General features: G+C 38.4%; 1 protein-coding gene across 4 annotated transcripts in view; it reads left to right on the forward strand.

The window, feature by feature from the left end:
- The window catches only part of ANO1 (anoctamin 1), a 90,218-nt gene that overhangs the window by 59,280 nt on the left and 16,228 nt on the right, over window positions 1-14,710 (forward strand). For all 4 annotated transcript variants that reach the window (XM_068945411.1, XM_068945413.1, XM_068945415.1 and 1 more), the window contains 6 exons: window positions 1,165-1,299; window positions 2,835-2,995; window positions 6,738-6,820; window positions 8,664-8,675; window positions 9,468-9,539; window positions 12,969-13,043. In XM_068945411.1, the coding sequence (XP_068801512.1) occupies window positions 1,165-1,299; window positions 2,835-2,995; window positions 6,738-6,820; window positions 8,664-8,675; window positions 9,468-9,539; window positions 12,969-13,043 (538 nt within the window). The remainder of the gene's footprint in view (window positions 1-1,164; window positions 1,300-2,834; window positions 2,996-6,737; window positions 6,821-8,663; window positions 8,676-9,467; window positions 9,540-12,968; window positions 13,044-14,710) is intronic.

Consider the following 14,710-nt stretch of genomic DNA (forward strand, 5'->3'; position numbering starts at 1 on the left):
ACTTTGCTTTAAAGTTATGTAAACTAATGCTTTATTATACATGCTGATGTGCCTGCACACACTTCTGTCCTTGGGTACTACCCAGTGGGGCTCCTGAGAATGGAAAGTTCCCTGGCTTTTAGACAAAATCAGCAATTTTCCATGGGTTTAGAAACAAGCTGCTGTGTCCCAGATAGTGTGAAGGCTTGCAGGGGATGGGGCAGGAGCAGGTGACTGCTGCCTGTGGTGACTCCCCATCTGGAACAAGCAGTGGTCTCCCCGTGGGGAGGGAGGACACGTCTACGCTGGGCCGCGGCACATGGTGCCGAACTCCAGAAAGACTATAGCGCAGTGCTGCAACCAGGTCATGGTGTTTAATCGGTGTATATGCAATTAACTTAAAGGAAATGAGGCAAACTGGGCTAGGTGCAGAAGAAAGTTGACACGCCAGCTCTGGAGCTCAGGCAAATAGGGCTAAGTCAGGGATCCTGCACCACAGTTTGCACAGTATATGCACACCCTCACAGTGCTTCTCGGTTCTGGCACTTCAGCACTTCATAGATTGTGGGATACGCAAAAAATGCGAAAGAACTAGAAAAAGACGCATTTATTGAGTTGTGCTATTGCAGCATCATACTTGAGTGATTTCAGACAGAAGTTACACTTGGGCTGGTAGTTCTGTTTTAATTAATAGCCCAGCGAGAATGAAGTCACACTCCCCTATTCTAGATTTCTGCCGGCTTGCCCCACACATCTAAAATCACAGCACAGCTCGGAAGTTTTAGGTGCTCAGAAGAGTGCAGGATTTCAATATTCGCAAATAATTCTGTTAGCTCATGGTGAGAGCTGAGACTCTCTGGAGTAAATATGTTAAAGAAAATGAGGTGCTTTTTAGAAAGGATTAGCTCTCACAGAAGATCCAAAGATACTAATTTATGCAGCAGAAAAGTAGAAGAAATTGACAGTTGGAATGACTGCCTTTCTTGGTGCCTGTATTACTGGACTAATTCCAAGCATCATGAGAAAGAGAGCCCTCTGAGGGGAAAAAAAATTCCCACTGGTCATCACATCTTAATTTCTCCATGCTTAATCCAGCTGTGCTTCATAATTTTAGCCATGTTATATTTTAAGTAATAGGAAACATTTCTTTCTCTCTCTCTTTTTGTTTCCTTCAATGTATTTCAGAAAATACTTTGGAGAGAAGATTGGACTATATTTTGCCTGGCTGGGAGTTTATACGCAAATGCTTATTCCAGCTTCAATTGTAGGGATTATCGTTTTTCTTTATGGCTGTGCAACTGTGGATGAGAATATTCCAAGGTAAAACAGCAACAAATGCTGCTTCTGTAGGCTAATTTAGGCCGATTACAGGTGATAGGAGAAAATGATTTGGGGGGTTTGTACAGGGGGAGCATTAGCATTGTGGGTTATGAGGAGCATTCTGCTTTCAGCATGGGCTAACCAAAGGATTTTCTGCTGAATAGCAGATTTTTCTTCTATTATTGGAGGCAACTAGAAACTCAAAATAAAATGTCACCTGTTGATATAAATGTTGTCAGTAATGTCTAGGGTGAGCACAACTGAAGTTGTGGCTCCTGATTTTCTAGGGCTTGCCCTGTGCCATCTGTAGTCTGACAGACTGCTTTAATCTGTTTGCTGGCCATGGCTTCTAGGGACCTGTCTGCCAGCGGGTGACTGCCAGAGTACAGTGCGCTCTGACCACTTTCTGTCCTCGTGCCCTGCATGCTTCCTTTCTTGGAAGCTGCACATACAATGAGGACAACCCCACACAGATGGGCTGTCTTGCAGTCCTGCTGATTTCTGTTTCCAGTAAGTGGTGGAGCTCTACCAAGGGCTGGGAGCGGGTCTCAGAACTGAACTGCATCTTTAAATCGTTACTATTACTTGTAGTGTTGCACTAATGTGCTAAACGAAAATAATTTTTGGCTGATTGCTCAGTTTTGTTTTGTTTTTTTTCCTAACGTAGATCTTATGTAAATTAATGTTAAAGCAAACTAACAAAATGCTGCTAATGATAAGTGTTGATGCTTCCTATCATAAAATGGTCAGGAGCATATTGTGTGAGATAAAGATAAATCAAGAATGTACATGTCTAAACTAGGCAATTGTGGTCATATTAACAAAGTCTGGATGTCCTACTGTTTTCAGGTTTTCAGTAGGTTTTGTATTGTAATGTTTTTAACACCCTGTGATTTTGCATTGTTAGTCCTGCATCCATCATCAGCTGTAGATGAAAATAATATAGTTTAAACAAGAACCATAAACAATGAATGGCAAAGCAGATTAATGGATGTCAGAAACTAGATGCTTTTGTTCCTTAAGAGTGCTTTATACCACTTCCAACAGTTGGAGAAAGTCAAGGGGAGTGTCACTATTGGGATTGCATGGATGGAGTACAGAGAGGTTAAACTCCAGAGTATTGATACTCAGCGCTTCCTTTTTACCTTATAATTAGTATTAGCGCTATAATTAGTATTTTGAAACAAGATTTTTTTTTTTACTGTAAGATCCTGTAATAAAAAGTATACAGCCTTACACATATCCTAACGATATCTCTAAAGACACTGTTACTCACTGGAGTATGAGCTGGACTGAGGATGGAGCAGGAAATCGGTCTTGTTTGAGGAGTCTGACCCCTATGGCAGTGTGGGTTACCAACAGTGCTGTTCACTGGGAACAAGAGATGCAAAGCGTTATGAGGGTCCTGCAGACCAGATGTGCATTCAGAAACAGATACTGTTCAGAGGAGAATAGCCTGTCAGAAAAGATTGTCGGAGCATGGAAGATGAGCTATTCCGATCTTACTTTTTGCATATCTTGCTGCTTCTTTGCAGTATGGAAATGTGTGACCAGAGGAACAATATCACCATGTGTCCCTTATGTGACAGAACATGCAGTTACTGGAAAATGAGCTCTGCTTGTGCAACTGCTCGTGCAAGTCATCTGTTTGATAACCCTGCAACTGTCTTCTTCTCTGTCTTCATGGCTCTCTGGGGTAAGAAGATATATGACTTGATGTTAAGTTTTTAATTATTTAAAGTACAACAGGAAAAAACAAAAGAGATAAAGCAGCATATTTATACTCAGACAGTTAATTATATAAAGAACTACTCTTTTTTTTTTTTTTCTCCCATGAAACTGTCACCCCAAAATTTATTTTCTGCACTGAAGGCTAAAAATTTAAAAAGTTGCTCAAGATGAATATCAAATGAAATTGTTAAGCATCTGTCATAAAACTGCTGTGTGGCATGTCAAAATTTCATTAACGGGATTGCATAGCTTGCCAACAAAATCTATTTGCAGAGCCAGCTTCCACTTTAGAACATTACAGAAAAAATGTATTAATGTACTTTGGGTTTGAGGGGAGGGCTCAGCAGGGAAGTATAATGGCCTCTAATGTCTCAGGACAAACCATGATTGATTCTTGAGTGTGCTCTGAGATGCAATTAAGTTTATCAGGAAACAGATGTCATATGTGTAGACCATGAACCCACAACTGCGACATTATAGGTGTTTTTCTGGTGCTGACTACTGCTGTATTTTGAGCAAGATATTTAACCTTTTTGTTTCTTTTCTCAGCTGTAAAACTTTCAAAAACTGTTAAACGCCCCTGAAATCTCTGTGAGTGTGTGTGCAGGGATGGCTACAAAGGGCTCAGGGAGGGTTATCAAGGGCTGTGTAAGGGCCAGGCGTTATTGTTGTCCTGGTGTCATTCCTTACTGGGTCAGGAGACCGGCTCTGTCGGGAAGCCACCAGGCACCAGATTCCCTTCGAGAGGGACTCGGTGCTCAGGTACCGCCAGGACTCCTCCCCTAGTCACATACTGCCAGTATCAGTGAGATAGCACAAGAAGATATTTGGTCCTCCTGTAAACAGTGTTCAAAGAACCTGTTTTGGATTATATTTGACCTAAAAACATAGCTCAAGTTTTCGTTTGTTCTAGCTGAACTAAACCAGCTTTGCAGCAGAGTCTTAAAGATCATCGCTGTCTTAAAGATCATCTTGCCATGTTACATATATGGAGAAATGTGATATACCTCAAAGCAGGATGCTGCATGTCAGAGACTTTAAATAGTCTGATTCGCTCATGCAGGGAATCAAATATCAATTTCTCTCTCCCTCATTTACTGTTACTGTGAACCCTCCATGGATCTCCAAACTTAATATTCTCTTGTCCAAAGAGTAACACTGTTTGGTTCCCTTTCCTTAGCAGAGAGTTACCCGTCCCTCCTTCCATTTTTGACATTTTTGGGCAAAGGAAGCCAGATTGGGAGAAGCCAGTTTTTAGGCTCTGTGCAGAATGAGGCTTAATATCTGAGATAGTTTTGGAATGGGAATCATATCATCTTTAAGTGCAATTCTATGAATATGTTCTCTCCCTGTCTGTAACAGAATGAAAAGCAATTCTTTTTTGGGGAAGCAAAATACCTCAGGTTCTTCTGGGTCAACATAACATTTTATTTTGGTGTAATACTGTATAAAATAATTGTGGTTTCAAAAAAAAGTCAGTGTGAGTTGGGAAAAATCAAGACTTTTTCTAAAAAAAAAAAAAAAAAAAAAAGGCCAATGTTATGAATTTGCATTATTTGCAAACTTCACTTCCAAAGGATTTGTCAAAACAAATTTTTAAATTAATTTAGCACTTTATTTTTTAAGGAAACAAAAACTGGTCATGTCTAAATATAGGTAGATGTATATTGTCCAGTGCCATTTCTGAGCACCTCTACATCTAAGGAAAAGGTTTATTATGTTCATGTGTAGTTGAAGAATTGAGACAGAGGGAACCTAAGTAACCTGCTAGGGTGACACAGGGAGTCCTTAGCATAAGAAGGAAATTATTCCAAGTTCCAGGGTGTTGTTGCGAGCAGCCTTTTGGCTAGGCTTTCCTTTTATGATGAAAATATTTTGACATCCTGGAGAACTACACTTCCATGAGAGTTAAAACAGCTTTAGCGCTGAATTGGGCCTCTGTCACAAGTTCACTGCTAAGCATAGATGATAGCACAAAATGCTGTTCCCCAAAAGAGCAGACTCTCCTGGCCCCAACCCTGAATCTTACCTTGTATTGAGTGGTACTGACTTTTTCTCCTAAGGCGTAGACCTGAAGCTTTGGTATGAAGAGACATTAAAGATCTCAGAGAATCCAGATGAGGTAATAATCTGGACAATAACCTTTTGGAATATTTCAGCTCCATTTATGTTTATAGGCCCAGATGAAATATGAAAATGCAGGTACACTTGGCAAAGAGGCGGTGCTTTGCTACTGCATTATACCTGGCACGTTCACTCGCTGCTTTTCAAATGAACTAACAGCTGGCTGTGTTTCAGATGTAATATTTTCATTTTACATTTTTGTAAGTCAATCCCATAAAATGGTTTCTAGTAGCACTAAGAAACAAAGTATCTTTCATTTTTCATATTTCTCTTTGACATGGAAACCGTAGACCACAGGGCAGGAACTCCCAGAGGTGTGAAAAGGGGAGGGAATTCCAGGATCGTGACACAGACTCTTTTAAGATACAATTATGATATTACTGATTTACAGGAAGCGTATGGCTTGTACCAAGGGCTGAGTTATAAGTATTGCTCATGGGAGTTTCACCTGAGAGACTAATGAATGCTATGGCCATAACCTGGTTCCAGTCATCATAGTGTCCATTCCTCTATAGTCAACTTTGTTACCCCCTCTCTGCCTCCAGTTTATCTGAACATGATGGCAAATGTTTCTGAGCACATCTGTTTATACTCACTGCAGAGAATTCCCCTGGGGACCCCATTTCTCGGTAGACTTGCCTCTTTCATAATCATTTATTTATTATACAGTACTGGTGTATTCCCAGCATCTAAATATGTCCTCTGAGAACTTCCTCAATCCCAGAGGCAGATAGACTGATTTGGGCTAGGATTATTTGTTGTGACTCAAGAACGACTTTAATGATGTTTCTTTTCTGTGAGTCTTCCGCAAGGAAAAAGAAAATGTCCATGTTGCTAATGCTAAAAAGACCTAAAAGTATTTCTCTTTAATCATCTGCCCACCTGCAGCTTTTACACTGGCATGAGTGTGTCAGTTTGGATGTGATTATTAGAGCTCGCCATACCCTTGTAACCACTAGATGGATGTAATTATAACAATATACAATGCTTAATGTATTTGAGGGAATAACTATACCAATAAAAGCACACATTTAGAAATATAACTGCTTTAACATGCTAGACACAGTATAAGGCTTTAAATTAGCTATATTTTGTATCAAAGAGCCAGTTTTGTTCAGATTTATGGGCAGGTTTATATGCAGATCAAGACCAACCATATCATTAGTCACGTGTGGAAATTTAAGTTTGGGTGTCTGACTTTCTTAGACCCCTTAAAAATTTCTTCCTACGTGAAGGTGTGGTTATAATAAATGCCATTTCTTTTAGCTTACAATAAAAAAAGGGGGGGGGGCCTCCCAGAACTGATTATCAATATTTCCCAAATAGACATTACTGCTGAATGAAAGAGAAACAGAAATGGAATAAAGTTAAACTGGCCCTGTGTACTATACAATATTGCACCTCCTGAGACCTTTCAGAGATCAGAACCTGCAGATTTACACCAACCTAGGTGAAAATGAGTTTGGCCAGCATGCCTATTCACAGCAGTTCCAGATTTAGGACAAATTCTAACCCAGGCTGATACAATTTCAAAGACTCTTTATAAAATATCCAAATAATTGTTTTAAAATCTGTTGTTTCAGCTGCTACGTTTATGGAACACTGGAAGAGAAAACAGATGCGTCTCAACTACAGGTGGGACCTGACTGGGTTTGAAGAGGAGGAGGTTTGTCCCTTAAGTTCTGACTTTTTGACTTCCATCATTGTATTATAAGTAGTTTTTTACTTTGAGCTGCTAGACATTGCTTCATGGAATACTACTCCTGCAGTATTCCATCATGTAAAAGAAAGGAAAATCCTGTACATGACTATTTGAGTTTTTTATAGCAAGGGTATGACTAGTACGCATTGTTGCTATAGAAACATAATTGTATAGCCACAAAATCTATTTTTTTTAAATATGTAGTCAGGTCACACCTAGCAGCGCAGGCATGGAATATACAGCTCATACATTACTCCCTGGCTGCTGTCAGGGTGCTAACAACCGTAGACCTCATTCATCTCGCACTGCTGTAAATCAGTAATGAACGTATTGAAGTTGATAAAGTTACAGCATTATAAAAGAGCACTGAAAAATTCCCATTAACTTTAATGATGGAGGATCAAGTCCCGACTTGGCAAATATCTAAGAAAATATTGCCAGACATGTGGGTTTGGGGCACTGGGAGGGACGCAAATGTGGAGGTGGTATTTTTTGCATATGCCAAAAAAAATCTCAGCCACATTTATACTAAATGTGCTAAATTGTGTGAAAGTAAAAAGAGACAAATCTGTACAAAGAAAGGATATTAAGAATCAATGAAATTCTAGAAAGAAAGGAGAGAAAATATTCAGCCAGTTGAGAATCTGTATTAGAGTCACCTTTTGATTTTAATTTTGTAATTTTACAACAAGTAACCTCCTCCCTAGATCATAACCAAGTAACTGCCGATGCAGTCCTGCCTTTGACTTTAATACATTTCAGAACAGACTGCGGCATGCAATGCAGGTCTTCTCTATTGTCCCATCATATTCAAAAAGCTATGGCCTTCCCACCACAAAGTCTGAGCTAGAACTTAAACTTTGTATAAAAGCTCACTACTTTACTGTCTATCTGCATGGATTTTTTTACTATTGTTATTATTAAAACGAATACAACTGTGCTTGTCGTATCACTAGATGTTCTAATTAGGTGCACAACAAATGTTGTTAAATTTGTTGAAATGAATACTTCCCGGGCCCTTTGCTAAACAGTGTGCCGTGCAGCCTGGTGAGCCTGGTACAGTTACTGTTCCCCTCTGCCACCCAGAAATCTTGCTGCTGGAATTATCCCCTCTTAACAGATTTATCCCCTCCATAATATATTGAGGGACTCTATGGAAGCAGCCTCTATGCCATGCACTTTGCTAGATCATATCTACTTTATCGGGAGACAATATGGGGATTTATTTCCTGGATACTATACCGTGCTTTTATTTTTGGTAACTAGTTGTTAGCAGACATGAAAGTGGAAAGGATTAACTGTATCTTTCCGATGACTATCTCCTTCATGTCTGAGTTCAGAGCTCTACACAGCTACGATGTTGTGTGACCAGAGGCAGCAGCTGTTAATAAATAATATTTTATTCTTTACTTTCTATAGTCAACTCTAGATAATACAATCTTGAGTTCAGTTAAGAGCTTAAGCACCTCCTATTTCTAATTTTGGTGATTAAGTTGGTACCATGTGCTGTAGGGAGTGAGGGTCTCAAATGATGTGCTAAAATACAAAGCGTCTCATCTTCTGTGGGATTTGTTGTTGTTTTTTTTGTTTTTAGTTCATGCAATGTTCACAATAATGTTAGAAAAATATCATTTTAAAACATAAGTAGACCGAATTCCTCTGGTAATGTCTAGCCATCTGCTGTACCTATGATTTAGTTTCATGTGATTTTAAAATATAAATGCAATATAATCTGCAACAGTTCAGTAATCAAATTTTTGTGTTTTGTTTTTCTTTTTTTTGTGGGATTTTTTCTGGTTTCCTGAAGGAGGCAGTCAAGGTTTGGAAAACTTTTTTTTTTTTTTAGTTACCCCTACCTTTTTTGTTACATGTCTACTGGTGAAAGCCATCTTTTGATCTCTGCCTTTTCTTTTTCCAGCATCAGATTTTCTTTAGAACTCCACTGATTCTTTTTTCCTTTACACCCTTCCCCTCTCCACTTGTTCAGACTTTTTTCAGATCCATTCTATTTTCCATCCAATGCATAATTCTGAGCACTTTCTGAATCTTTTAGCTGTCTCTTTCTTTGTATTTCTGTGTTTCCTACATCCTCTCCTTCAATGTATATGCACAATCTGTGGATGTTGTCAAAGATAGGACTAGAACGTATAGCCTCGGTCCATCTGAAGACCAGCTGGCAATTGTGTGGGTTCCCAAAGCTGCATATTTTGCATATTTACAGCAGATAAGTTTTGCTCATGAGCTGAGGATCACGGAAATTACAGTTAACAGCATACAAAATCTAATTTTTATAAAAAAGAAAAGAAATTGAAATCCAAGCATAACACGTGCTTTGAACTGCGCTCTCTTCAGGTTGTGCTGTATACTCTTATGTATTAAATTTAATCTGCATAGGGTTATGTCTGATAGGGAGTGCAGATTGGTTGTTCCTGCTGTAGAATTAGAACGGTATGGTATTATTACATTTTCTTTGGTCTACAGTCAACTATCAATTGACAGAAATGATGGAAAACTTGGAAATTATCAGGAAATCAACCTGCCATTCATTTATATGTGGCTGATATAGAAAATAGATAATTTTGCTTTTTCTTAAATATGACTTACTTCACAGGATCATCCCAGAGCAGAATATGAAGCTAAAGTTTTAGAAAAATCACTGAGAAGAGAATACAAACATAAAGAGGTATGGTAAAAATATTCATTTTTTTGACTTATGAAAAGCTTTGAAAAAGAAGGCCAATTATAGCTGGCACTGTCCCAAGACTAAGGGGAAAAGAAAAGAAACGGGGAAAAAAATAGAGACACTGCATATTGTGTTTAAAGTACAAGTATTTTCAATCCTAGCATATATATATAATACATTGTATATTTCAGTGCACAAGACCTGATTAAGTCTAGAAATGTCTTCAATCATAATATACAGAAATGTATTTTAAGAAAGTTAATCCAGCCTGACTGAATAGGGGTTCCTGTTAGGCTAGCGAATGAAGTTGGAGCAACGGGTAGAGAACACCTTATCCTATGCCTATTATAAGTAACTAAAGTGTCTCAGGAGAGATTCTTCTGTCTTGCTAGCATGCATCCTCATGACATCCTCATTTGAATCTTGGGGCTAAAATGTGTGGTACTGCACATATTCTAGTTGAAGACTTGGGTATGTGAGGCAGCCTCTCCTGGCGTTCTAGTTTTTCCGGTAGAACTCTAAAATTTGCTTTTTGCTTTCTGACTGGAGGTGTACCTCAGCTGAGACGCTGTTCCAAACTTTGAAACTGCTCTAAAGCACAAATACTCTGCTCCTGAATTCGAATGTAGCTTTTTTATGCTTAGGTCTTGAGACTGGTCTTGTAAATTATCTCAGTACTAGAGCCTTAATTAGGAGTACTAACACTAGTTTCCTTGCCAAATTTCAGCTTCGGTAATAACCTTCCGCCTTTTAAAAACATAACTTCCCTTTTCTTTCACTGAATAAGTATCCCTCACTTCTGCAATTAATTTGTTGTTTTACACTGTCATGACAAAGGTGCTGCCTGTCTTACGGATGGGCAGTGCAGTTCCTGTGAGGAGTGTCTGCACCCTTTCACTGAAGGCTGTAATTCCATATTACTGTTTGTCAGCAGCAGAGCAACTTGAAAAAACTCCTGGTGTCCCCTAAATGCTTTTTTCAAGGCTACTTCCTCCTTAGTGGCAAGAATTCAGCTGTTTGTGTGACCACATTTTTAAGCGGGGAAGTAAAGGCTCTGGCTTAAACAAAAATCTGTCAAAAAAGTGTTGGCAGAAATTCCTCTTTGGATCTGTTGCTGGTAGAACAGTAGCATGGAACCATGGCTGAAACTGGGGGTTTGGATGATAGAAAGCCCTGTGAAAATATAACTGCAGTAACCATGTCAATATCAAAATGTGCTATAATAGACACCATACATAGATAAACTAGATTAGCAATGAATTAAATGTGTCTGATGTTGTGATGTGCTTATACTTAAGGAATGCTGTGCCCTTAAGGTTGCAACAAAGCTGATACTGATATGTTCTAGTTTGTTTCTAAAATGCAATACATAAGCCTTTCAGTGTAGTGTGGAATACCTTACTTGCAGCATTGCTTTAAAAATTCTTGCAGAAGAAAAAAGAATTTGGGTTGCTGCCCTTTTATATGATGGATAAAAAGTGTTTGAACACAGATTCTTTGTATTTAACTGAACATCTGTAACTTGCTGTACTTTTTGGTATATTAGGAATTCAGACCTTGAGTGTAGAAAACTGTAGGATAACTGGACAATTAATGAATGGTGACCTCAAAATATCAGAGTATGAAAGCTGAGCAATTAAGAGAGGACTTTTTTTTTTTAGACAGATTTATTTATAAGTTTTGGAATTCTGTTCAAGTTGGATGTTACTAATTTGGGAAACGTGAGAAAAGGAGTCTTTATGAAAGACTTCATAATTATCTTTCCTTGGGATCGCGAGTGTTAAAGTTCAAATTCAACAGTTGTAAGACAACTGGGGGACCGTCTTAAAGAAAAGCTGTTTAAGCCAGCCTAGAAATTCCTTTTCTTCAAAAGTCACATTTTAAAAAAAAAAAAAAAAAAAAAAAAGGTCATTTTTAAAGACAAACTTTTCACAGATCCTTTACACATCATAAAGAAAAAAGAAGATTGCAATCCTAAATGAAAAAGAGAAAATCCTTTGCCAGGTCAGCTTGAGCCCCAAGCCTTGAGCAAAGGGTTTGGGGCAAGGAGAGAAGTTTATCTGTTGGGGTTTTTTTATTAGCCCAGAGCTGAAACATGAAGTATTGAGCAAACTAACAGAGCATTTGCTTGTTGCTAAACTGCTGTGTACACTGACTCAGTAGAGAGTACAGAGATTAATTTAGCAGTGCTTTGTAACATTGTGTTGCACGATCCTTTTTTGTTTCCTTTGACTGCCATCAGAAGCACCGATATTTTCCAGAAGAGACAGCAAACAAATGGAGACAAACAGTTAAGACAGTCATGACTGGGGTGAAATTGGTACTTTTTATTCAAACTTTTGAAGAAATTCAAATTATGAGTAATTATGGAAGACTCAAATCAATTGTTTTGCTGAAAAAACTTTGGCTGTTGGACCTTTGTTTAATATTTGCATTTAATTCTGGGGTTTTTGTTGTTCCTCTGCCCCCGCTCCTTCTTCAGCACTCCTTTAGTCGCTGTTTCTGCGTGTTGGGAATGGCACTGCATGACTAATCTTAGCTTTACTGTATTGGATGGATGTAGTGTTTTGCAGTGGAGCATGGGCCATGTGCTTGAAGTGTTGCTTGCTCTTCCCTGAGATAACACGCATGTACTAAGAACAGAATTTAGAGTAATATTTTTATGTTCATTGTAACATGTGTGCCGCCTTCTGTAACACTACTTTGTTGTTGTTTACTTTCTGGTGTTTAGAAACAATTCCCGGCTTCAAAGTTTATGAAGGTATCCAGATCAGCAATATTATTCTAAATGAGATTTTCATAGCCCAATAGAGAGTGGGAGAAGCAATGGGTGGTTGACTTCATTTGGGATATTGTACAAGGAGTGACGATACCTACCTATGTTAACTCCTATCAGAGTGGTCTGTTGAACACAGTGTGGATAGTCAGGTGGTAAAGATTACTGCTATTGAAGCAATTTAAAGTCCATTGCACAGCAAAACCAAATATTCGCTGTCAAATGGGCATTGATCCTGCAGGTTTCCAGCAGTATACTTAATCTATATTTCAGTGGCACCCATTGTGTAAATGCAAGCTCCACATATTATTTGGGGAGGGAGGTGAATTTTTCCAGGGAAAGCAAAAGAAAATACTCAACAGTAGAAGAGATCTTCACAGACGGCAGAGTATTTGCACATTTCCTTCAAAAGGTATATACCACTCTCTGTTTGACTTCTACTCACAGTGCAGATGCTTGACCAGTTTGGACTTAGATACAGAGTAAACAATTTTCCTGTTTGGAATTGTAACTGTAAACACTGTGTCCTTACATCTTCTAACTGGTTGTATATTTGTAGTCCTTCTTCTCTGTATTTTTGTCACATGCACAAATAGATGATATCTTTCTGGCTGTTCTGTCCTTATGTAATTTCAGCCTTTTTTCAATTTTAGACAGATAAAGAAAAACTGACGTGGAAAGATCGTTTTCCAGCCTATCTCACCAATTTTGTTGGCATTATCTTCATGGTAAGAACATCTGAAACGTACACACTAATGTGTGCCATTGCTGAGATTAGAATGGATACAAATGTTAGTGAAAGCATGACAGGCCATCAGATTTATATGTTTTGCAATCGCTTTTTCCCACTGAAAAAGTCCAAACACTTCACTGTTCTATAATCGAAAACTTTTTTAAAGAAATTGAATTACTAAACTGCCTCTGTTATCAGTAAAGAAATAACTGTATCTGAACGTAGTGAGTGAGAAATGAGGTCATGGCAACAGATATTACCATCACCGCTTTTGGAACAAAACTTTAAAAGTACGCAGGTCTACAGAATGGTGTAATTTTTATTATGAAGTTTTTTGAAAGAAATGGCATGGCAAATTGCAATCCTGATTGCAAGGATTTTTACTAAATCAGTCAAGCTTGGGGTTGTACCATACAACAGGCGAATTGAAAACATGATATTTAATTCAAGAAAAGGAAAAATAATGATTAGAACAACCTTTATCCATTTGCTGATAAAACCTTTAAGCCATTAAAGGTTTTGCCTTTAAAACAAATTTTGAAGGAAATAAAAATTCAAGATGTGGAACTGAGTAGCAGGTGGATAAAAAGCTTAAGCTCTTTCCAAAGACAGGATATGCCAAATTTTTTTTTCCTTTTTTTGGGGGGGGGTAAAATATCTGTTTTCAGAAAATGGAGATGCAGTAAATCTAATATCTGTGGATTTGTGCTACATGAAAGTGATTAGTGGAAGGAGGAGGGACCGGAATTAATATTGTCATTGTAAACAGAGGAATAGCCTGGCTAAATGAGATGCTAGTGAAGTCTCTTTGAAGGAAGTACTGGAGTGAAAGCAGATTGCTCGACTAGGCTTTCCTCAAGAAGGAGTGCCATAAGGGCCATGCAGGTGATGGTTGAGTGAAGTTAGAACGATTTGACTGACAGACTCCTCACTTCCATCTGGAAGTTGTGTGTGAGTTTGGAGCAGATGACAGAAATACCCTTGTCACATCACTTTGCAAAGCCCAGGTCTGAGGGTTTTTTCTGTATCTCCTGCAATTTCACTGGGAGCTGAGGAACTGCTGTCTTCCGAGTATCACATTTTTAATTTATTCCTCTATTTAAGCAATGAAAAAGTGAGTAAGACTTTTTTTTTACATACCTCTTTGCTGTCAACTCTGTGTGTCCAGCATTTGGTATTCTTTATGTTGTGCTGAAGCATTAGATTTAACTTCAGTTTGGGGCTATGACAGAATAGGGAACCTTAGTTGAGTGTTGGAAGGATTTTTGTGTGCAGACTTAAACTGAAACGCTCCTCTGCTTCAGCCTTGCCTTTCTTTTACAATAAGGCAAATTCTATGTGTATATGCTGTTGCTGTTAAAACTGAAAGGAAGTATACTAATATTTAATATAAGCAATAATTTTCCTTTGGGTGCCTATTAAAAAGCCTTTTGCATGTGAAGGTAGCATTATTTTATCAATTTTTTGTGTGATGGTCACATTAGTAGCAAGAGAGGATCTGATCATTCTACAGCTCACCAAAGTGACTGGGAGCCTTGATACAGATTTTAATGGATTTGGGATGTGGCCCAGAGACCCTGTTATTAAGATCATTGCTAAGTCCGATGCAAAGGAATTACAGTAAATTTTTTTCATAAGAGGCTATGGTATTCTTAATTGCAG

This window comes from Struthio camelus, chromosome 5, assembly GCF_040807025.1.
Source record: "Struthio camelus isolate bStrCam1 chromosome 5, bStrCam1.hap1, whole genome shotgun sequence".
Classification (NCBI taxonomy): domain Eukaryota; kingdom Metazoa; phylum Chordata; class Aves; order Struthioniformes; family Struthionidae; genus Struthio; species Struthio camelus.